The sequence below is a fragment of the Coregonus clupeaformis genome, chromosome 28 (assembly GCF_020615455.1).
Source record: "Coregonus clupeaformis isolate EN_2021a chromosome 28, ASM2061545v1, whole genome shotgun sequence".
In the NCBI taxonomy this organism is placed as follows: Eukaryota; Metazoa; Chordata; class Actinopteri; order Salmoniformes; family Salmonidae; genus Coregonus; species Coregonus clupeaformis.
In genome coordinates this window covers 24,634,928-24,660,499 of record NC_059219.1, presented here as the reverse complement: position 1 = coordinate 24,660,499, position 25,572 = coordinate 24,634,928, and the positions used below count along the sequence as shown (strand labels likewise).

At 46.3% G+C, this 25,572-nt stretch overlaps 1 protein-coding gene across 1 annotated transcript in view; it reads left to right on the top strand.

Moving 5' to 3' along the window:
* Positions 1–25,572, top strand: part of LOC121543416 (staphylococcal nuclease domain-containing protein 1-like) — a 277,997-nt gene that overhangs the window by 174,522 nt on the left and 77,903 nt on the right. The window contains exon 17 of the mRNA XM_041853265.2: positions 5,187–5,375. Coding sequence (XP_041709199.2) covers positions 5,187–5,375 — 189 coding nt within the window. The remainder of the gene's footprint in view (positions 1–5,186; positions 5,376–25,572) is intronic.

Below are 25,572 nucleotides of genomic sequence, written 5' to 3'. Positions count from 1 at the left end.
GATAGTATTTGTGCTGTTGTCAAGTGGTGAGCAAATGTCACTTCCATTAGGCCTTCTGTATGAAGTTATATAAGTGGTCCAGCGGAGAGGCACAATCATCAGTCCTGCAGTGAAGGAAACTGTGTGTGTGTGTGCGTGCCTGCGCTTGTTGATTCAGTCACCCCTACAAAGCTTTCTTACTACGCCCCACTTTCCCTCCTTTACCTTCAACTCTTTTCCTTGCACTCACTCTCTCTTTCTCACCTTCTCTCTCTATATTTCTCCCTCTCTACTATCATTCTCTCAATCTCTCTTTCTCCCCCGCTGTCTCTCTCTCGGAGTCACGTGTGTGTCTCTGACGTAGGTACTCTCAGGTTCTCATGAACAGGTAATGGATCTACTTGTTATCACATTTGTCTGCTTTCAACGCTCAACAAGACGTTTGTTCCCGAGCGTCGCTAAGTGGGCACGGGAGAGGTTTCCTACGTCCCGAGTCAATCACGGTCGTGGTGGCCGGAGAGAAAAGAAACACGTCACAACAAGCACCCTATCTTTCAGCCCGGCAGATTGAAATGCCCAGCGAGTGATTAGAAAAGCTTTTTGAGATTGTAAATATAGATACAATAAGCTGTCGCTGGGGAGTGCCCGACTTAACGCACGCCATCAAGACATGAATATTCCTCTTGTGGTTCTACCAACTGTGTGTGTGGTGCGATTGCGTGTATGTCAACAACTGTTTGTGTGAGTCGAAGATATTTGGCCCCATAGAACCATAATTACATACACACACACTGCTCTTCTTATTTTTCCCCACATCTCTCCATTTCTCCTTCTCTCTATTTCTCCTTCTCTCTATTTCTCCTTCTCTCTATTTCTCCTTCTCTCTATTTCTCCTTCTCTCTATTTCTCCTTCTCTCTATTTCTCCTTCTCTCTATTTCTCCTTCTCTCTATTTCTCCTTCTCTCTATTTCTCCTTCTCTCTATTTCTCCTTCTCTCTATTTCTCCTTCTCTCTATTTCTCCTTCTCTCTATTTCTCCTTCTCTCTATTTCTCCTTCTCTCTATTTCTCCTTCTCTCTATTTCTCCTTCTCTCTATTTCTCCTTCTCTCTATTTCTCCTTCTCACTATTTCTCCTTCTCTCTATTTCTCCTTCTCTCTATTTCTCCTTCTCTCTATTTCTCCTTCTCACTATTTCTCCTTCTCTCTATTTCTCCTTCTCACTATTTCTCCTTCTCTCTATTTCTCCTTCTCACTATTTCTCCTTCTCTCTATTTCTCCTTCTCACTATTTCTCCTTCTCTCTATTTCTCCTTCTCTCTATTTCTCCTTCTCTCTATTTCTCCTTCTCTCTATTTCTCCTTCTCTCTATTTCTCCTTCTCTCTATTTCTCCTTCTCTCTATTTCTCCTTCTCTCTATTTCTCCTTCTCTCTATTTCTCCTTCTCTCTATTTCTCCTTCTCTCTATTTCTCCTTCTCTCTATTTCTCCTTCTCTCTATTTCTCCTTCTCTCTATTTCTCCTTCTCTCTATTTCTCCTTCTCTCTATTTCTCCTTCTCTCTATTTCTCCTTCTCTCTATTTCTCCTTCTCTCTATTTCTCCTTCTCTCTATTTCTCCTTCTCTCTATTTCTCCTTCTCTCTATTTCTCCTTCTCTCTATTTCTCCTTCTCTCTATTTCTCCTTCTCTCTATTTCTCCTTCTCTCTATTTCTCCTTCTCTCTATTTCTCCTTCTCTCTATTTCTCCTTCTCTCTATTTCTCCTTCTCTCTATTTCTCCTTCTCTCTATTTCTCCTTCTCTCTATTTCTCCTTCTCTCTATTTCTCCTTCTCTCTATTTCTCCTTCTCTCTATTTCTCCTTCTCTCTATTTCTCCTTCTCTCTATTTCTCCTTCTCTCTATTTCTCCTTCTCTCTATTTCTCCTTCTCTCTATTTCTCCTTCTCTCTATTTCTCCTTCTCTCTATTTCTCCTTCTCTCTATTTCTCCTTCTCTCTATTTCTCCTTCTCTCTATTTCTCCTTCTCTCTATTTCTCCTTCTCTCTATTTCTCCTTCTCTCTATTTCTCCTTCTCTCTATTTCTCCTTCTCTCTATTTCTCCTTCTCTCTATTTCTCCTTCTCTCTATTTCTCCTTCTCTCTATTTCTCCTTCTCTCTATTTCTCCTTCTCACTATTTCTCCTTCTCTCTATTTCTCCTTCTCTCTATTTCTCCTTCTCTCTATTTCTCCTTCTCTCTATTTCTCCTTCTCTCTATTTCTCCTTCTCTCTATTTCTCCTTCTCTCTATTTCTCCTTCTCTCTATTTCTCCTTCTCTCTCCTATTTCTCCTTCTCTCTATTTCTCCTTCTCTCTATTTCTCCTTCTCTCTATTTCTCCTTCTCTCTATTTCTCCTTCTCTCTATTTCTCCTTCTCTCTATTTCTCCTTCTCACTATTTCTCCTTCTCACTATTTCTCCTTCTCTCTATTTCTCCTTCTCACTATTTCTCCTTCTCTCTATTTCTCCTTCTCACTATTTCTCCTTCTCTCTATTTCTCCTTCTCTCTATTTCTCCTTCTCTCTATTTCTCCTTCTCTCTATTTCTCCTTCTCTCTATTTCTCCTTCTCTCTATTTCTCCTTCTCTCTATTTCTCCTTCTCTCCATCTACTCATCTCCCCCCTAATATGTCGGCTGACGTTGGGGCGCTGACATCTTTTGGCCATGTGGTTTCTGAAGGCCCAGTGAGGGGTGGAGAGGATAATTAACATCAGCGTGTCTGAGAGAGCGCTGCCTGCTCCCTGCTAGCTCCAGCTCACTACAGGCTCTCTCCTTCTCTAACTACACACCTTTTCCTTCCTTCCACTCACCCCCCTCACTTCCTGGTTGACATTTAAGTGCTGGGAGGTGCAGTGTGGCTATAATAGCCTGGTTATATAACTGGCAGGCCAGTTAGAGAGAGAGAGAGAGAGGGTAGGGAGGGGGAGAAAGAGAGGGGGTGAGAGGGGGAGAAAGAGAGGGGGTGAGAGGGAGGGAGAGAAAGGGAGAGGGGGTGAGAGGGAGGGAGAGAAAGGGAGAGGGGGAGAAATAGGGGGTGAGAGGGAGGGAGAGGTAGGAAGGGGGAGGGAGAGAGGGAAAAACAGGGGGTGAGAGGTAGGAAGTGGGAGGGAGAGGTAGGAAGTGGGAGGGAGAGGTAGGAAGTGGGAGGGAGAGGTAGGAAGTGGGAGGGAGAGGTAGGAAGTGGGAGGAGAGGAGGTAGGGAAGGGAGGAGAGGGAGGGAGGGAGGAAGGGAGAGGGAGGGAGAGAGAGGGGCGAGGGGTGAGAGGGAGGGAGGGTGGGGGAGGGGTGAGAGAGGGAGAGGTAGGAAGGGGGAGGGAGAGAAAGAGAGGGGGTGAGAGGGAGGGAGAGGTAGGAAGGGGTAGAGAGAGGGGGTGAGGGGGAGAAAGAGAGGGGGGAGAGGTAGGAAGGGGGAGGGGGGGAGAGGTGGGGAGGGAGGGAGAGAAAGAGGGGATGAGAGGGAGGGAGGGGGAGAAAGAGAGAGGGCGAGAAAGATAGGGAGAGGTAGGAAGGAGGAGAGAGGGAGAGGGGTGAAAGATAGGGAGGGGAAGAGATGAGGAACTTGTCATCTTTTGTCAACCCTTGTCTATCTGTCCTCTTAACACCATGTTGAGGACGTAACATTGGCACATAAACACACCTCGAGTCAGTGTGTGTGGATACTGAACCAGAAAGACAGCCACATGGTTGTGTACTGTAGCAGTAGTGTGTGGAGGGATCCTGTAGTCAAACACTTCAACATAGATAAAGATTTATGCATTTACACATAACATCCAACCCCATTCAACCAAACTTGCATAGACAAGTCAGAAAGCATCAGAAACCCCCTCGCCCTCTCTCAAACCCCCTCAAGACCCAGCTGGGAGCTGGGGGAGAAAGCAGGAAACACGGCCTATGTTTGTCCCTGTTTCCAATGTAGCGTGTTGTCATTATTGTGTTTAATCAAAGTGCAGATTATGCTCTCATTAAAAAGCTTTTTACTTTGACTGTGGATACAAGGCACAGAGGAGCTAGGCAAAGTAATTTGCGTCAGATTTCCCACGGGGGCCCACAGAGGCTAAGCAGCCAGTGTCTTCATCGTTTGACTTTCTCGAGTATCTCTTCGCCACACCTGCCCTCTCACTTCTTCCGCTCTCTCTCCCACTCCTCTCTGCCGTCGGAGGGAAAACACAACGCCATATTGATGTCTTTCTCTCCTCCCACGCTTTCTGAAACAAAACTTAATGAATAGGTAATTCGCCTGATTTGGCAGATTTTGGTTATTGTCTCCAAAGGGCTAATGTTGTTAAATACCCGGCACTTTGTCAGCAGCAGGGTTAGCACCACGGGGGAATGCAATTTGGCTCGGACTAATAGCGAATGATTTTGAAAATGTGTGGGAACCGCACATGAAGGTATTTGAAAGTCTTAACCAAGACTGGTAGATGAAGTTTGGACTCGATACTGAATTAGAAAATCATTTAAAGGCCTTAACCTTAAAGGTTGTTGTTGTTGGCGTCTGCTGATATCAAGAGGGAAAACATGGACAAGTTTACTATTAAATTATCGATCTGCTCCAGCTAATCATGGATCTGTTTTGTTATAGAATTTTCCTCAGCTGTCCCCCAAAAAACAATCATGGTGTATTAGTTTGCCAGCTCAAAGTGACTTTCTGACTTTTCTTTCCGTAACTTTTTTAAACTTTAATTTGATTTTCATTACCAATATATTCCAGTACCTTTCCAGTCCTTTCATATGGCCTCCACGGCTCAGAGACCAATGTGATCAATCAGAGAACTCATCAATATAGGAGTCCTGATTCATCTTGGAGGACTAATCCACTGAGTCTCTCTGTTGGGTGTACCGAGTCTCCGCTGGGTTGTGAAAGATGAGCTCAGCGGCGGTGACCAAAACAGCGAGAAGGCCCACTGACAGTGAGAGATCTGCCACATCAGCTGTGTGTGTGTGTGTGTGCTAGCGAGCGAGCGAGCTCAAAGCTCTCAGATCGATAGCGAGCTCAGGGGGCCTCCAATTATCTGTCTATTTAAGGACAGAACAGAGTCTCCTGCTTCAGAGCACCCTGGCTTTCTCTAATGGAATTTCAAACCTAATCCCCGATACAGTACATTAACCTTGTCTCATTTCTCCCTCCTCTTCTGTCTCTCTCTATCTCTGTCTCTCTGTCTCCATCCTCTTCTCTCAGGTGGAGGTAGAAGTAGAGAGCATGGACAAGGCTGGTAACTTCATCGGCTGGCTTCACATCGAGGGGGTCAACTTGTCGGTGGCGCTGGTAGAGAACGCCCTATCCAAGGTCCACTTCACAGCCGAGCGTAGCTCCTACTACAAGACTCTGGTGTCCGGAGAGGAGGCCTCTCGTCTCAGGAAAGACAAGGTAGGTCCTCAGTTTGCCCCGAGAGTGTTTTTGTTTGTCAGCGTTTTGGGGTTAGCAATCTTTGTTAGCCCTGAGGGTGCTTTTGTTTGTTAGCGTTTTGGGGTTAGCGATCTTTGTTAGCCCTGAGGGTGCTTTTGTTTGTTAGCGTTTTGGGGTTAGCAATCTTTGTTAGCCCCGAGGGTGCTTTTGTTTGTTAGCACTTAGCCATTAGCATCAGGCTTAGTTGGCATGGGCTTTAGGGCTAGTCATAACTAGAGGTCTTCACGGATCCACCTGTACCCGAATACCCGAGACCTGATCCCAGGTCCAGATCCAGAATCTCACGGGTCTGGGTCGGATCTGATATGATTGTCTGGGGTATGTGTAATTTTAACTGACTTGTCCAGAAGGACCCGTACAGATCCGAAAGCGACTGCTGCAGTAGAGAGCGAGACATTGTATTATTTATGCTGTTACTCTTGCTTTTCACCAGAGTGGAGGGTGTAACTTGTTGTTGCTGTTGGCCAATCATGAGTCATCAAAGCTGCAATAGGCTACAGTCATAGAGCCTCATTCCGTGTGGGGCAAAAGTTAAGAGATATCAAATTAATGGAAGATGGAATTAGAACGATGGAATTTAAAGTTAAAGGAGAGGGATTGGCTACAACGTCCAAGAGCCAACAGGTAGGCTGCTACTTAATATTCTGAATGGAGTTGTTGTTATTTGTAACTAGGATTAGAAAGCACATTCACTGCAGCTTCAGTTAGCCTAGCTAGCTAACGTTAGACAGGTACTATGTAATCATATTTGATGAGAAATAACCTAGCTATGGCAGCTATGAGTCTACTACGGCTTGGTTGGTTGCTGTCTCTTGTCTCTCCCACCCTCCCTGCTCCCTGTGTCACAGTACAGTCCCTCCCCCGCCTGCTAGAGCGGTACATCTCTCCCTCCTCTCGCGCTTTATCAGCTCCGGTTATTCAAGTAGCTTAAAAAAGGACTTTACTGCTGCTTCCCTCACTCGGATTGGATCGGGTCTGTGGTCCGTTCGGGTCTAGTTGCCTTGGGTCTGTTCGGTCTCTGTATTTAATAAAAAAATTATGCATATCTGGTCCGGGTGGGAAAGTCCTTGGTCAATTTCAGAACTGGTGCAACTTTTTGAAGATGAATGAGGACCTCTAATCCTAACGTAAGCATTAAGATATAGCCGTACAAATATTTGTAATTCACTCCTACCATTAGGCAACAACAAAACTCTGAAGATGTAAGATATATGGTCAAATCATTTTGAATATGTTTACTATTTGCTCAAAATGTGGGCGCCAAGACCAGTACTAGTTGACATCACTCAGTTCCTGTCTTAACTTAAAGAAGCTAGTTAGCATGAACGCTATGGTCAGCAACACAGTTAAAAAAGGCATTTCATAATATCTGCTTAGAGACCCTGTCCTTGTGTAAAAAATCTGTCACCCCGTCATCATACTATATACATTTCCTCTAAATGCATCGATGCCATCCCATCTCATCTGTGACATGGAGAAAGCCCAGCCAATGCTGAGAGTGGTAAGAGGAGAATTGCCACATATTCCCCCGTTTTCATTGATGCCTCCTTTCCCTTTCTTTCACAGGCCTTTGATGGATGGAGGCCCACTCTCTTAGTGATCCCAATCTCTCCCTCCATTTTCATTATGCCAGATGAATTCAGTCCTGGGCCAGCTGTCTTGCCCATCCACTATCTCTGTCTCTGCCCTGCTACGCCCAACGCTTTGGGAAGCTGCCACATCCGCTTCTCTCCTATCATTGGAATGATCTACTGCTGGAGCCTGTCCTTCCTCTGAATCCATCACGGCTCTAGCGGTTTCATAGTCGCCCTCACTCGCACTCTCTGAAATGGCACTATATGAGAAACAGACATCTGAGTGGTGGGGATAGGGAGTGAACCTGGGGCTGGCGTACAAAGTAAATCTAATCTCCAATGATGTGCCATGGATGCACGTCGTCCGCTGAGGCGGCAGTGAGGAGAGAGCGCTCTTTGGCCACCCTACCAGTCTGTCCCTCTCCATCGTCTGTCCAGGAGTACAGGCCAGATTGGCTTCCTGTTTCAGACCTGAACTGATTGAGAGCAGGGTTTAAGAGGGCAACAGTGATATTCTCTATCTCTATCTCTATCTATCTATCTATCTATCTATCTATCTACTTGGCCTAACCGTCAGTTGTGGCCCTCAAGGACCGTTGAGGGCCACAACTGACGGTGATTGTGTTTGAAGTGGGTTTCCCTGAGTGGCATTGAACCGAAAGACAATGGCATCACTTCCGCCAGCCACCCTTCAACTGAAGGGCGCTGTGTGTATATGTGTGTGGGGGGGCAGATGTTTGTGTGCTGTGTACATCCAGGGGCGGAGGGGTTGTGGATATAATTAACCTTTCAGGACCTGGGGGAGAAAAACCTGAGCACTCTGCTTTTTTTCTTCTTGCAGTCCTTCGCTAGGCGTACCATCCTCCTCTCTCGTCTTCCCCTTCTCCCCCCTCTCTCTGTCTTTTTATTGGCCCCCCTGGCTGTGGATATGGGAGAGATTGCTGTTGCTGTGTCAGGTGTACCCCCCGACAAGAAAGGGGGCTTGGCCTAATGAGGTGGACTCTGAGGGGTCCGGAGAAATCTTCCCTCATTAAAGTTTCCAGTACTGGGGGAGCAGGGACCGGGAGGGGACCGGGGGACTGGGGGGGGGGGGACCGGGGGCGGGGGGTTGCTGCGCTTGCTGCTTTTGCTCTTTTTCCCAAAACTAAACTGCTTAGCTCGAGTGACTTCCGTCGATATGAGGTTTTCTTTGCGTGACGACGCCAATGGGAGCAGGTCATTACGGTTCAAATGAAAGCTCTCACAAAGTTGTCCGCTTCAGTTTTTTTCTTTATGAGCATCAGCATATTTGGGCTCGGAGATCAGCGTCTCTTAAATTGATGTCTGCCTCTGCTATGCAAGACTCAGCTCACCCGTATCCCATTTAGATAGGAAGGTCAAGGCCTGGTCACACCACATGCCTAATTCTGTTCTGCCACATCTATCTGGATCAGCGGCTGAGCGATTGCATCATTTTGAGACATAATGCAGTACAGACTTGGCCGGTGCAGTGGTGGTCAGAGATGTCTCTTTAGCTTCTTACAAATTAACCATTCACTTTTCACCCCAAACCCCTAACGTGACTTAACCAGTGTCTAGAGAGTGGATGGAGCACATTTTTACTTCATGTTACATTGTTTTAACAAAGCACTACTCATTTTATTCCGATGGCCCGGCCTATTTTAATTCTCGTTTGTTTTGTGAAAGCATTCTTGTGTACCAGGACTTCTCTCTGGATGGTGGAAGAATCTGATTCCTGCTTACGAAGCATCACTGTAAACAAGGTCTCCTGAAACACTGCCTGTTTTCTGCTGCCGAATAAGTGCCATTGCATTTATTCATGTTTTACACTCCCATTATTCACATGCTGGGAGAGCGAGAGGGGACTGTGGTTTTTGTACAGTAACAATTCCGCTCAAAGTGGAATGGAGCAGCATTTTTTTCTATTCAGGCCTAGTTTTGCGAGTTCCCAAATAACGAGGTCGGTAAGGGCACCGGAGGGTGGGGGTGCACCTCTAGGGACAATTCTAAGAACACTCACACACACACACACACACAAATGAAAGTGTTCTGAAATGGAGAGAGATGGGGAGAAAAGAACAATCAGTTCAAAATACCAAAGCTCTTTTTCTGTTGCTATGCAGCCCAATGGGTTTCATTGTCCCCCTTTGTTGTTGTTGCCATGCAATTCTGGCTCTTGTCAATGTTTGTGTCCTCAGTGGGAGCCCCCCTGCCTCAGCGCACCCAGCTAGTAGGCTCTGATAGAGGCAGAAAAAACGAACACACTGATAATTGGAGAGTCCTAATTATGAAGAAGTAAATCAAGAATCGGTCCTTGATTTAACCAGAGCGCCTGTTTCTGTTGAGCAAGGGGTTTTCTGCTGTAATTACCCAGTAGTGAAAGAGATTAGCTTACTCTGATGGGACTTCAGAGAGCAAGAGAGAGGAGGAGGGGGGAAGGGTTGTAGAGAAAGAGAAGACTGGGCGACCCCCCCATGGAAGACCTTGCCAGATTATATGACCTTCCTGGTGATCCCCCGATCTTAGTCCCTTCTTTCTGCCTTCTACAGAGACCACTCCCCATTCATCTTCCCTTTTGTTTTCTTATCTTTACCCACTCTTCTCTCTCTCTCTCCCTCCTTCTCTCCCTAGTCATCCTCTCATGACCTCTTATTAACTGGAATCATGCTTCTTCACAAATTCAGTCATGACCTTATTCCCCTGAACTTCCTTCCTTCCTTCCTTTATCTGACGGTGGGAAGGGTGAGGCTAAGGAGGGCTTGGCTGCGTTGTGGGCTGTACGGTTTCTACTGTTTCGTGTGAATGCTATTCTGAGAGTCTGGCACCTGCATTGCCCGTGACCTTTTTAAGAACCGCAGAATCCTTGAGGAGGTAAAGCTTGGCCGACCGCTGTACTGTCTAGTCTCGCATCCGTCCGTCAACGTGCATCTGTCTGTCTGAGAACTTAAAAGTACCCTGGGTTCAACGTTGGAACTCCTCCCAAAATGCGTCCTTGAGGAAGACTGATTGAAGTACATAATCCTGTTTCGGCTGGGTTTTTGGGAGGAATCCAAGAGTTAGGAGAGACTGACTCTAATGTTCCACCGCCTCAGGGGCCCGTTTGAATACCCAGAGCTACTAGCCAGAGCATCTCTGGTAATGTAAGGGAAATTAATGTTAGCTTGTCCTGTTTGGCTGACAAGCACTGTAAGCATGTCCTGATTTTGTTGGTACGCAGCAATCTTAACTGTCGCTCACCTCGACCAACACGGAGTCACACAAAGGGTCAAGTGGCTTGCTTCATAAGCCAAAACATTTCCACATGTAATCAAAACTCCTCCCATTTCTCCCTCTCTCTGGGTTGTCAATTACATATTATTTTTAGACGTGTTGGCAGAAATGGTCCCAAAGCTTTGGAGATCTCCCCATTGCCCCAGATCCACAGTCAGCACATTACACACCTGGCTAAACAAGAACAAGCAGATAATATGAATCAACATAATTGGGGTTTTAGTGAACCTAATATGCCTGTGTCTTCTTCCTGAGCACAGGCTGGGGGAAGTGGACCTTGGTGTACTGTATTCAATCCTCTGGATTAGCCTAGCGATAGCATTTCCTCTCTTTCTCTGGCAGTATTACCATTTATAGGTGTTACTATGGAAAAACATACTTTTCTACCCGTTTTGTCATTCAAGGGGATTTACATGGAATCAACATAACTAGGCCGCATCATGTGGAAATCAAAGATGACATGTATAGGGTTACACTTTAATAGAGGACATGCAATTACATACAAGGACTCCTGTTGTTGCTCTTCAAGGTACCTACCGTCTCTATCCGTCTGTTATTACCTTCCTCAAAGAGCTTTGAGCCCTAAAGTGTTCTTAATGCTTTCGGCTTTCTTTTTTTCCCTTTATCTCCCTCGGAGGGAGAACCTATTGCAATCACCATGGCAATATCTCAAAAACGCGCTGGGGATTATTATTAAACCAGCTCATTTGGAGTCGTTTGTGAACTAATGAGCGAATTCGAGACCCAATCCGCTCGAAATTTCAGGTGCTCCTTTTTCAATTTAGCTCCCCTTTTAATGGAAATCCCCCACTCTCGCTCTTCCGGCAAGTTATTGCTTTTTACATCAGCCATTTTATTCAGGCCAGGGTCTCTTTTCCGTTCGGCACGGATGTGAAATCATTATTATTTTTTTCCTCCCAAATTTCATTAGGCAGTGTGAAGAATTGAGACTAATAGCATCTCAGGGTAGACAAGTGATTTATATATATATATATATATATATATATTAACATTACAGTCATCACTTCTCACCGCTGTCATTGTTGCCTTCTTATTTAACAAATGGAGGGCAGACGGTGTCAGACAGGAACCACGGCAGCGACACAGAGAATCAAAGAAAGAGTTATCCAATTAGACACCGATGCTCCCCCTCCCCCTTCCCACCAGATACCTGGACAGCACATTGCGAGCCACTGGAAGCAGGGCCTGGGAAAGTACAGTAGTCACATAGGCTGTTAGGCTAGTAGCCACACAATGCCTCACCAAACCTCTGTTTTTAATTTCCAAAGCAACCTGTAACCTTTCACATAAACCGTGTTGGTTGAATCAAGTGGGTGAGCTGATGTTGGAGTTTGAGCATGAGTGGAAGTTGACCGGCTCATCCTCTCTCCTGTCAGTCTGATGACTAGGCAGGAGCAGCTGTGTAATTGACCCAAAATGGTCGTCCCAACTCTACCCAGCAACAACAGGAAGATCATTGATTGGGTCCAAATGGACATCCTCTACAAGGACACTGCTGACATGGTACTGTTGAAGTGGGAGATGTATCAAACATCCTGTCAGAGAATCATTAAACCCAACTGATACATGTAAACAAGGAACTTTGAGATTACGTCAATATGCCTCCCAACAGCACGGACTCCAGATTTGGCAAATTTCCAATTGGGTTGTTCAGTACAGAACGCTCTTTCAGTTAGCGGATTAGAGAGAGGGATCATATGGTGATAGAAAGTACAACTCTAGATTGTGTAATGCATCCCCCCTCGCATCATTTCTCAAGTGCCAGGCTATGGCAGCTTGTTTGCATTGCGATGCCGAGTGGTATCAAAACAATCTGTCATAACCAGTGAACTTTGAATAAACACAAGAAAGCTCTTTACCTTTCGCTATAGCACAAACTCTGCCTCAACTGCTAAGCCCCTCATGTTAAATGAATGAGTGTGGGCCACTGCCATCGTTGTACTCTTGTGTCAACATAAACTGAAGTATGAGGGGGATATGAAGGGAGACAGCCTCTTTAACATCCTGTGTGTGTTTCCTGGTTGCTGTGAATAATGCAGGGCTTTGGGGGGTGCTGTGTCGGGGACACAGGTTGCGCTGGGTCAAATGACCTGACACAACATCAGCAACTGTTGCATGCCACCGTATACATTTGGGAAGATCACTAGATCTACTCTACTGGGGGTGAGGCTTTGAGGAAGGTTAGAAGTAACAACTAGTCTTCAGTGTTTCCCCTAGATTGTTTTGGTCAAGGCGGGATGCCTTTTGTTTTCATCTTCTCAGAATCTCCATGGAAACAATGCAAGCAAAAGATGATAGGTAACAAAATGGGAGGGCCTACCCCACCTAACCGATAGTAGGGAAAACACTGGTTTTGGTTTGTGTTTGCCAAGGAATATAACAATTATCACTATTGCAGACAACTTTCCTCAAACCCTTAGGTCTGTCACTAAACTTAGTGAAATCTCAGACATATAAGTACATGTTTGCCCCAAGATAGTCAAAGACATTAGTTTTAATAATAATCCTAATAGTCAAAGACATTAGTTTTAATAATAATCCTAATAGTCAAAGACATGTGTTTTAATAATAATCCCAAAGTAGTCAAAGACATTAGTTTTAATAATAATCCTAATAGTCAAAGACATGTGTTTTAATAATAATCCCAAGGTAGTCAAAGACATTAGTTTTGTTTAATGATTAATTCCACTGTTATCTGGTTTCCATTATGTTAATGTAAATGTAGTAGGCCGGCTGCTCATTAGCACAATGGCCAACCCCATGAAACATGAAACGTACACATAACATAGCACACAGTCTCACCCCAGCCATATGTCTTTGTTTTGGTTAAGAGGCTATTTGATAAGGGCTGCAACGCGGAGTTAATTCAATGCCTTTGGCCCCTCAGGCGTTAACCCATGTGCAGTCGGCATACATGGGTTGTTTATAAATGTTGAGTTCTGCACGCTGGCTCTGTTTGTGTGTGTGTGTGTGTGTGTGTATAGTGTGTGAGTGAGCGCAGGGCACAGAGAATCAGGACTCACACATGCACGCACATTATGAACATGCACATAATTAGACCTACAGTCACTCTCATTCACACACACACACACACACACACACACACACACACACACACACACACACACACACACACACACACCCGATACAGTATACACAAACACACACTTCGCTCCCCTAGGGACGTGGCTCTCCTCTGCAGGCGACAGACTTGGCCCCCTGGTACCCTGCAGTGCTAGAAAGACAGGCGGAGGGAGAACTGTGTGTACAGCCACCTCTTTCCTCTCTTCTCCTCCTCATTCCGACCTAGGCTGCAGCATTCTGTCAGCTCTGCAACTCACAGCCCTCACTGCCTGTGGAGTGTGTGTTGTTTTTATATGTGTTTGTGTGAGTGTGTATGCGCGTGCGCTTGTGGCTGTGAGTGCGTGTAGTTGCCCGTTTGAGTGTGGCCTTGGCCCACCACTCGCCCTTCTCCAGTCATCCGCGGGATTCCTGCAGGCTCTTATAGCCAAGGTCCTCAGGGGCAGGTTTGCGGCTGCTCTTGAGTCATTGTGGTTGTTGCATCTCATTCATGAGTTGTCTTTAAGTGATAATATGAAGTAGGACAATGAGAAGAGAGAAAAGTTGTTCGATTCCATTATTGTGTTTCTTTGTTGTTTGTTGTTTTGTTTCTGCGCTTTGTTGCCGCCAGCCACCGCTGTCACGCCTCTTGCTCTTACCATTTCTTTGTTCAAATTCATCTGAAATTTCAGTACATTTCTAGCGAAGTTAAAGAACGATTACAGACCTTCCCTATCATAAGCGACCACATCAATAATATCGTCAAATACATCTGTTGTCTTCGTGATTTGTTGAAGTTATCGGGTGAAGATGATTGTTCAGTTGTTGCGATCATCATCTCATACCATCTTGTTTTGTTATATCTATCTTCTATGTATATATATCTTTATATTCTTTCACTAAACAATCTGTGGTGTATGTATCATATAACCACCATATATCAATGATACCATGTGTCTGAGTCTGTTTCATAGTGTTGTTACTCATTACTCATAATGAACATCTTTGTATAACATTGTGCTGTCTTCTCATGAAATATATAATGTAATAATAACTTATATCTTCTCGTCTCTATAAATTCTCATTCTAATAATATGCTATATAATGTCTCATTCACCTGTGTGTTGTCTCTGTCATTATGTAATCACATTCTATAACGTGTTTAAGTGACATGTTTTTGCTTCATGTTCAATGTATCTCATGTCTTGTGTGTGTTGTCTCCATCCATACAATATCCACGTGTATGAAGTGTTTAATATTATGGATATTCTATGTGTATCTTCATATGTCGAAATGTTTGAAATATCTCTATATCTGTTGTCGCTTCTGCAAACATGGCGTATCTGTGTGGTGGTGAAGCATTTCAGAACTGATTCATTGGGAAGAAGATATTCGACCTTTATGTAAGTTAGTGCTTCATCATGATTTGCGAAGCATTCAGAAAAACTCACTCTGATTCGTCTCTGATTTTTTCTCTTTATATTACTGGATATCATTACTTTTTCTGAGCTGCGAAGCGTTTCAACGACCTTTCGAAACTGATCGTGTGACATCTCGTTTGTTCATTGTGTTCTTCAAGCATTTCACCTAAATGTTGAAATGATGCATGTTCATTGTTCATCTTTGGAAGGGGTCATTTGCAGAACCTTTGTTCAAGCGAAGTACTTCAACACATTCTTCTCAGTCTGAATAATAATATTCAAAATACTTTTGTCATTAAAGTTAATAACATATTTTTAAAATAATCAATAAATCATCATCTATCATCCATGAATCTGATTGGAGTCACCCTCCAAAATTAAAGTGAAAACCCCCCCAGGCTGATCCAACTTTGATCATAATGTCTTAAAACAAGACAAAATGATCGGTAGTATACTTGGCCTCACGTTGCCTTATTACCTCCCTCCACTTTGCTTCCTGGGCATGCTCTCACTGAGTGAGGTGGCGAATGGTCTCCTAGGATCCTCCTCCCAGCCTGACTGCATCCGCCAACTCCTACAGCACAATTGCTCGTGGCGTTAGTGATGAAGCAGACATGATGTCCCAATGTGCTCAGGCTGGATTCAGGTCTGGGAACTGTAGTGGGCCAGTCCACAGCATCAATGCCTTCCTCTTGCAGGAGCACTGCTGACTCACTCCACCACATGAGTCTAGCATTGTCTTTGCATTAAGAGGATCCCAGAGCCACCCCCCAACATATATCTCCTGAAGGGTCTGAGGATCTCATCCCATACCTATGGCAGTCAGACTACCTCTGGCGACCCCATGGAGGGGCTGTCTGCGCCCCCAAATCCCCCTGTGAACCGTCATATATTTCCAGCAAATTTCCCTCTCCAATTCTTTATCACATATCTCAGTGTAACCTTCTTTCATCTCTGTGAAGAGCACAGGCGCCAGTGGCCGTGAATTTGCCAATCTTGGTGTTCTCTGGCAAATGCCAAACGTCACCGGTGTTGGGCTGTAAGCACAACCCCCACCTGTGGACGTCGGGCCCTCCTTACCACCCTCATGGAGTCCTGTTTCTGACCGTTTGGTAGACACATGCACATTTGTGGCCTGTTTGAGGAGTCATTTTCAGAATCTGGTGTCTCCTCCTGCTCCTCCTTGCACAAAGGCGGAGGTAGCGTCACTACTGCTGGGTTGTTGCCCTCTCTCCGACCTCCTCCCGTCTGATTTTGGTAGTGCCTCCATGCTCTGACACTACGCGTGACACACAACAAACCTTCTTACCACCCTCCTTATGTGCCATCCTGGATGAGCTGCACTACCTGAACACTTTTGCAACGGTTGTAGAGCTCCATCTCATCCCTCCCCCAGCATTCAAAAGTGACCAAAACATCAGCCCAGAAGCATAGGACTGAGAGGTGGTCTGTTCCCCTCAAACCACTTCTTTATTGGGGGTGCTCTTGCTAATTGCCTAGTTTCCACCTTTTGTCTATTTCCATTTGCACGACAGCATGCATGAAATCTATTGTCAATCAGTGTTGCTTCTTAGTGGACAGTTTGATTTCACCAGAAGTGTGATTACTTGGAGTTACATTGTGTTGTTTTAAGTATTCCCTTTATTTTTTTGAGCAGTGTTTATATATCCATTTACATCTTTTTCTTACTGCCAATCACATAACAATACGACATTACTAAGCATAACTCTTTAATCCCTCTCATCCCATCCCACCCACTCACCCACATTCAACCAGATTTTTACATGTGATGAATGTCACACTGTATTAAATTGTTCATACAGTCTATATTTTCAGTATTCCATCCACTAACACCTGAAAATTACATGGGATAATCATTCAATGGATATCTCTATTTGTTTGGCTGGCGTTGCCTCAGCGTTGCTGTAACACTGGGTTCATGTTTATTACTCCAGCCTGTTCGTGTGATGATGAATTATACAACCCTGTAACGTTCTGTAGCGGCTGGTTGTGTCTGGCAAGCGTTCCTATAACATTCAACAAACATAGCTGTATATTACTGGAATATTAGCATAGCTGTATTTTGCTGGAGTCTTGAAGATTTGTATTGGTCTCAGGACCTCACGGCCCCTTCCTTGCGTAATGGAAGTCGCCTCTGACATTTCCCTGCGGTACGCTGGACATTTAGGCTTTTGGAGAGTGTAGAGGCAGCGCCACGAAAACATCAGGACCCTCCACTCTTTTCCGCGCTTCAGGTGTCTTCTCAATCGCCACTCCGTAATTTTAAAAAGCATGGGCAATCCAAACACACACACACACAAGCATGCACACACACACACAAGTACACACACCTACACACACACACTTTGACATTACATTTTTTAAGGACTCCTCTCCCAGCTACACTTTAACTGGCTGCAACACTACGGGGCCGGCATTACCGACACCTTTTTCTCCTTCCCTCCCTCCTCCTTGTTCTTCCCTTTAAATGCTAAATATTTGTTTCTCCGACACCCTCCTCTCCCTCCTCCCTCCTTGTTTCTTCCCTTTAAAGAAATGCTAAATATTTGTTTCTCCGGGTGGCATTTAAATGCTCCCTCCTGCTTTTGGGAGCGTCTCAACCCCGCTTTTAATTAGTTCCACTTTTAATTAGTCACTCCAGTCCCCCCTGGAAACCTGAAGGCCCTTATGTGACTTTGCCTCAAAAATGTTGCCCCCAACTGGCATCATGTAAACCGGCTCTGACAGGCGCTAGTTGCCTTTGACCCTCTGAATGCTGGCTAGGCAGCTCATGCCCTGCACTCCCGTGGGGACCGGGAGGTAACGTTAGATCAGTTTTCTTGGCTGCAACACAGTCACAGTGTTTGGCATAATAATAACCATCTCATGATTTGTTTTTGTGCAAGCTAGGCGAATGCATACCAGGCCTAGGTTGCGTAGGCGACGCTTTCTTACATGGTTGCGCTATAGATCACAGCTGCTCTATGTCTAGAGCCACTAGTTAGGTTGAGTGGTGTAGTGGTATAGATTGAGCCTGTGTAGTGCTGGTATGGATTGGCTGGCTGGAGTGGCACTCTGATTCGCCGTGGCACTTGTCAGTCTGGTTCATCATTTCCAGCCTCTAATAGTCTGTCGATACACCATGGCAACGGTTGAGCCAGAGGAATCCGGGGTCACCCTCAGGCCCGCCAACCCAATATCCTACTCATTAATAATAATAATAATAATAATAATATGCCATTTTAGCAGACGCTTTTTATCCAAAGCGACTTACAGTCATGTGTGCATACATATTTTACGTCCATGGGTGGTCCCAGGATCGAACCCACTACCCTGGCGTTACAAAGCGCCATCCTCTACTCAATTGAGCTACAGAGGACCACAACATTAGAAAGATATGGCATATAGAAGCAAACCGGATGGACATCAGGGTGAAAATGATCAGAGAGGTTGAGAGTAGAAAAAAAGTTCAGGAGAAAAAACAAACAAAAAATGTAATTATTGTAAAATTGACTGTGTCCATAAAATGTATATAGTAAGTGTAAGCTGGAAGTAGAGGCCTAACATTGTTGTTCACTAGTTTACTCCAATTAGGAAGGGTGGGGGTTGGAAAGTAATAAAGGGGAATATAGCTTCCAGTTGAAGCTCGCATCTGCTACAAGACCATGGTGCTTGCCTACGGCGGCTGTGAGGGGACGGCACCTCCTTACCTTCAGGCTCTGATCAGTCCCTACACCCAAAACGAGGCCATTGCGTTCTTCCACATCTGGCCTGCTGGTCACCCTACCTCTGCGGAAGCACAGTTCCCGCTCAGCCCAGTCAAAATTGTTCGCTGCTCTGGCACCCCAATGGTGTAACAAGCTCCCTCACAACGCCAGGACAGCAGAGTCACTCACCACCTTCCGGAGACACTTGAAACCCTACCTCTTTAAGGAATACCTGGGATAGTATAAAAGTAATCCTTCTACCCCCCCCACCCATACCCCACCAAAAAATATATTTTACACAAATATATAGGAAATTTAAAAATGATTTTTTTTAATCGAAAGTGGTTGTCCCACTGGCTATCATAAGGTGAATGCACCAATGTGTAAGTCGCTCTGGATAAGAGTGTCTGCTAAATGACGTAAATGTAATGAATATATATATTATTTTTTTTAAAGGACATGTATGTGTATGTATGTATGTATATGTGTATGTATGTGTATATACAGTGGGGAGAACAAGTATTTGATACACTGCCGATTTTGCAGGTTTTCCTACTTACAAAGCATGTAGAGGTCTGTAATTTGTATCATACAGTGAGGGGAAAAAAGTATTTGATCCCTGCTGATTTTGTACGTTTGCCCACTTACAAAAATCATCAGTCTATAATTTTAATGGTAGGGTTTATTTGAACAGTGAGAGACAGAATAACAAAAAAATATCCAGAAAAACACGTTAAACATTTTATAAATTGATTTGCATTTTAATGAGGAAATAAGTATATGACCCCCCTCTCAATCAGAAAGATTTCTGGCTCCCAGGTGTCTTTTTATACAGGTAACGAGCTGAGACTAGGAGCACCGCTTAAAGGGAGTGCTCTAATCTCAGCTTGTTACCTGTATAAAAGACACATGTCCACAGAAGCAATCAATCAATCAGATTCCAAACTCTTCACCATGGCCAAGACCAAAGAGCTCTCCAAGGATGTCAGTGACAAGATTGTAGACCTTCACAAGGCTGGAATGGGCTACAAGGCTGGGATGGGCTACAAGACCACCGCCAAGCAGCTTGGTGAGAAGGTGACAACAGTTGGTGCAATTATTCGCAAATGGAAGAAACACAAAAAGAACTGTCAATCTCCCTCGGCCTGGGGCTCCATGCAAGATCTCACCTTGTGGAGTTGCAATGATCATGAGAACGGTGAGGAATCAGCCCAGAACTACACGGGAGGATCTTGTCAATGATCTCAAGGCAGCTGGGACCATAGTCACCAAGAAAACAATTGGTAACACACTACACCGTGAAGGACTGAAATCCTGCAATGCCCGGACGGTCCCCTTGCTCAAGAAAGCACATATACAGGCCCGTCTGAAGTTTGCCATTGAACATCTGAATGATTCAGGGGAGAACTGGGTGAAAGTGTTGTGGTCAGATGAGACCAAAATTGAGCTCTTTGGCATCAACTCAACTCGCCGTGTTTGGAGGAGGAGGAATGCTTCCTAAGACCCCAAGAACACCATCCCCACCGTCCAAACATGGAGGTAGAAACATTATGCTTTGTGGGTGTTTTTTCTGCTAAGGGGACAGGACAACTTCACCGCATCAAAGGGACGATGGATAGGGCCATGTACTGTCAAATCTTGGGTGAGAACCTCCTTCCCTCAGCCAGGGCATTGAAAATGGGTCGTGGATGGGTATTCCAGCGTAACAATGACCCAAAACACACGGCCATGGCAACAAAGGAGTGGCTCAAGAAGAAGCACATTAAGGTCCTGGAGTGGCCTAGCCAGTCTCCAGACCTTAATCCCATAAAAAAATCTGTGGAGGAAGCTGAAGGTTCGAGTTGCCAAACGTCAGCCTCGAAAACTTAATGACTTGGAGAAGATCTGCAAAGAGTAGTGGGACAAAATCCCTCCTGAGATGTGTGCAAACCCGGTGGCCAACTACAAGAAACATCTGACCTTTGTGATTGCCAACAAGGGTTTTGCCACCAAGTACTAAGTCATGTTTTGCAGAGTGGTCAAATACTTATTTCCCTCATTAAATGCAAATCAATTTATAACATTTTTGACATGCGTTTTCTTGATTTTGTTGTTGTTTTTCTGTCTCTCACTGTTCAAATAAACCTACCATTAAAATTATAGACTGATCATGTCTTTTTCAGTGGTTAAACGTACAAAATCAGCAGGGGATCAAATACTTTTCGCTCACTGTAGGTACACTTCAACTGTGAGAGACGGAATCTAAAACAAAAATCCAGAAAATCACATTGTATGATTTTTTTAAGTAATTAATTTGCATTTTATTGCATGACATAAGTATTTGATCACCTACCAACCAGTAAGAATTCCGTCTCTCACAGACCTGTTAGTTTTTCTTTAAGAAGCCCTCCTGTTCTCCACTCATTACCTGTATTAACTGCACCTGTTTGAACTCGTTACCTGTATAAAAGACAACTCTCCACACACTCAATCAAACAGACTCCAACCTCTCCACAATGGCCAAGACCAGAGAGCTGTGTAAGGACATCAGAGATAAAATTGTAGACCTGCACAAGGCTGGGATGGGCTACAGGACAATAGGCAAGCAGCTTAGTGAGAAGGCAACAACTGTTGGCGCAATTATTAGAAAATGGAAGAAGTTCAAGATGACGGTCAATCACCCTCGGTCTGGGGCTCCATGCAAGATCTCACGTCGTGGGGCATCAATGATCATGAGGAAGGTGAGGGATCAGCCCAGAACTACACGGCAGGACCTGGTCAATGACCTGAAGAGAGCTGGGACCACAGTCTCAAAGAAAACCATTAGTAACACACTACGCCGTCATGGATTAAAATCCTGCAGCACACGCAGAAGGTCCCCCCTGCTCAAGCCAGCGCATGTCCAGGCCCAGTCTGAAGTTTGCCAATGACCATCTGGATGATCCAGAGGAGGAATGGAAGAAGGTCATGTGGTCTGATGAGACAAAAATAGAGCTTTTGGTCTAAACTCCACTCGCCGTGTTTGGAGGAAGAAGAAGGATAAGTACAACCCCAAGAACACCATCCCAACCGTGAAGCATGGAGGTGGAAACATCATTCTTTGAGGATGCTTTCTGCAAAGGGGACAGGACGACTGCACCGTATTGAGGGGAGGATGGATGGGGCCATGTATCGCGAGATCTTGGCCAACAACCTCCTTCCCTCAGTAAGAGCATTGAAGATGGGTCGTGGCTGGGTCTTCCAGCATGACAACGACCCGAAACATACAGCCAGGGCAACTAAGGAGTGGCTCCGTAAGAAGCATCTCAAGGTCCTGGAGTGGCCTAGCCAGGAGTGGGCCAAAATCCCTGCTGCAGTGTGTGCAAACCTGGTCAAGACCTACAGGAAACGTATGATCTCTGTAATTGCAAACAAAGGTTTCTGTACCAAATATTAAGTTCTGCTTTTCTTATGTATCAAATACTTATGTCATGCAATAAAATGCAAATTAATTACTTAAAAATCATACAATGTGATTTTCTGGATTTTTGTTTTAGATTCCGTCTCTCACAGTTGAAGTTGAAAAATTACAGACCTCTACATGCTTTGTAAGTAGGAAAACCTGCAAAATCGGCAGTGTATCAAATACTTGTTCTCCTCACTGTATATGTATGTATGTGTGTGTATATATATATATATATATATATACACACACACACACACACACACACACACACACACACACACACACACACACATACATATACAGTTGGGAAAAAAGGTATTTAGTCAGCCACCAATTGTGTCACGATTCAGACAGACGACCAGAGGACCACAATTGCGTCACACCAGAAAGTTTATTAAACTTAAGGGAAAAGGGAAGTAGGGGAGTGAATGAAGGCTCCAGGGGTAACAGGGATCCCGTCCAATGCGCTGGGTCTGTGCCCCCCCAGTGGCAGCGATGCGTCCTATGAAGCCGGTGGTGGGTGGTCCAGAAGTCCTGGGGGAGACACAGACACAACAGGGCGGAATGAAACCAGGCAGCAGTACAGTTCAAGGGGAATCCAAAATACGTAGTAGCAAGGCAGAAGGCTGGTCAGAGTTACCGGGATTGAAGAGTAGTCAGGAGTCGTAATGGCAGAAGCAGGTCTGGATCTCCTAAGGCAGAAGAGTATCCAATAAACAGGCAGGTCCGGGGTCACAAAACCAGGGTGAGCCAGAAGCGCGAGCAAACAGGTTCCGGGTGTGAGCTTTGCAGACGATCTGACACCGGAGAGCTGAAAGACAGGGCCTTAAATACTGGGAGAGGTTAGTGGGTAATGCAGCGCAGCTGGCAGAGTAATTAGAGCCGAGCAGAGCAGGGACAGGTGGAGCTAGTTAGGCTGAGTAGAGAGAGGGAGGTGAGCAGAGTGGAAGATAGTGGAAACCAATTAAGGTGGTAACCCGGTGGAGTGAGAGGGCTCATGACAGAACCCCCCAAGGGACGGCCCCAGAAGTCCCAAGAGCAACACCACGCCGGGCGGGAGGAGGGGAGCCGGAGGAGGGCTAGAACTCCTCCGAACGGTCCGAGTGAACGTCCTCATCCTCGGAGGAAGCCGGAGGGCCGTGGTCGGGAGATGGGACAGGTCCCGAGACAGGATCAGGCACAGGACAGGAAGCTGAGCGGGCCGGACGGTTAGGGACCCCTCTGGGGCGGCCCCTACGGATTGCAGGTTGATCAGGATGCCGTTGGTGGAAAGCGGTGATGAGAGTCCTATCCACAATCCGACTAGCTGGCACCCAGGTCCTTTCCTCAGGTCCATAGCCCTCCCAGTCAATGAGGTACTGGAGACCCCTACCCCTCCGTCTGGACCGAAGCAGGCGGCGGATCGGTGTAAACCAGACCACCATCGGACGAGCCGTGGAGGAGGAGGACCAGGCGCAGCAGGGACCAGCGGACTCTCGTGGATGGGCTTAATCTTAGACACATGGAAAGTGGGGTGCACCCTCAGGGGAATTAGGCAGTTGGAGCCGGACAGCAGTTGGGCTAATCACTCTTATGATAGGGAATGGGCCAATGAACCGAGGTGCCAGCTTCTGCGACTCCACCCTGAGTGGCAGGTTCTTCGATGACAACCACACCCTTTGACCAACATGGTAGGTGGGAGCAGGAATTCTCCGACGGTTGGCCCCGGTAGTGTAGCTGGCAACGGACCTGAGGAGTGTGGCTCGGGCTTGTGACCAGGTGCGGCGACATCGACGGGCAAAAGCAAGTGCAGATGGGCAAGTAACCTCCTCCTCCTGGCTGGCAAATAGAGGAGGCTGGTATCCATAAACACATTGGAAAGGGGGACATACCGATGGCAGAGCAGGTCAGAGAATTGTGTGCGTACTCCACCCATGTCAATTGCTGCGACCAGGAGTGGGGGGTTGCGTGAAGTCATGCATCGCAGTGCCTTCTCGAGCTCCTGATTAGCCGCTCTGACTGCCCATTGGATTGGGGATGGAATCGGAAGTCAGACTGACTGTGGCTCCCAGCAGGTGACAGAACTCCTTCCAAAAGCGGAGGAGAATTGTGGACCACGGTCAGAAACAACATCCCTTGGCAGTCCGTGGATCCGGAAGACGTGTTCCAGGACCACCTGGGCGGTCTCCTTGGCGGTTGGGAGCTTGGGGAGGGAATGAAGTGTGCCATCTTGCTGAAACGGTCAACGATGGTGAGAATGCACGGTCATGCCACTTGAAGGGGGCAGCCCCGTGACAAAGTCAAGGGCGATGTGAGACCAGGGACGTCTGGGCACAGGCAGGGCTGCAGAATCCGGCTGGGGGGCTGGCAGGACGACTTGTGTTGGTTGCAGATGGGGCAGGCTTGGACGAATTCCCGTACATCCTTCCTCAGAGAGGGCCACCAGAACCTCTAGGCGAGCAGGTTGTAAGTGCGGGTGGAGCCAGGGTGACAAGCTAGGCGGGAGTCATGTCCCCACTGAATGACCTGGGACCTCAGGTCTTCGGGGGACAAAAAGGCGGTCAGCTGGGCAAGTGCTGGGACCTGGCTGTTACGGAGAGCCTCCAGCACCTGTTCCTCAACAGCCCAGGTCAGAGCTGCAACGATGCAGGGACTTGGCAGAATCGATGCACAGGGTCCTTGGAGGGGGTGTCATCCTTCTGGAATTGGACGGAGAGGCGTCTGGCTTGGTGTTGCGTGATCCAGGCCGGTATGACAGAGTGAAATTAAACCTGGTGAAGAACAGGGCCCAGCGGGACTGCCTGGAGTTCAACCGTTTGGCCGTGCGGATGTACTCCAAGTTCTTATGATCGGTCCAAACGAGAAATGGAATGGTGGACCCCTCCAGCCAGTGACGCCACTCCTCCAAGGCAAGCTTCACAGCCAGCAGCTCACGGTTCCCTATGTCGTAATTGCACTCAGAGGGGACAACCGACGTGAGAAAAAAGGCACAGGGATGGAGCTTCCTATCCTCCGCAGCCCACTGAGAAATCACAGCACCAACTCCCCACATCCGAGCGTCCACCTCCACAATGAATGCCGGTCCACATCAGGCATCTGGAGGATGGAGCGGAGGTGAACCTCACCTTGAGGGTACTGAAGGCTTTGTCGGCTGCTGGGGTCCAGGTGAAGGGTTGCTTGGTGCTGGTTAGAGCAGTGAGAGGGGCAGCAACGGTACTGTAGTTCCCGGATAAACTTCCTATAGAAGTTAGCAAACCCCAGAAACTGTTGCAGCTTCTTTCTGTTCTCCGGAACTGGCCACGAAGTGACTGCTGATACTTTGGCAGGATCCATTTGGATACTTCCTTCTGCCACACTATGTACCCCAGGAAGGCCACTGTCTTGACGTGAAACTCACATTTCTCTGCCTTGGCGTAGAGGAATTCTCCAGAAGACGATGAAGGACTTGCTGGACATGGCGGGTGTGTTCAGACAGGTTTCTGGAGTAAATTAAGATGTCATCCAGGTAACGAAGATAAACTTGTTTAACATGTCCCGCAGTACATCATTCACTAGAGCCTGGAACACAGCAGGAGCATTGGTGAGGCCAAAAGGCATAACCAGATACTCGTAGTGGCCTGTTGGTGTATTGAATGCGGTTTTCCATTCATCTCCCTCCCGGATCCGCACTAGGTGGTAAGCGTTTCTGAGATCCAACTTGGT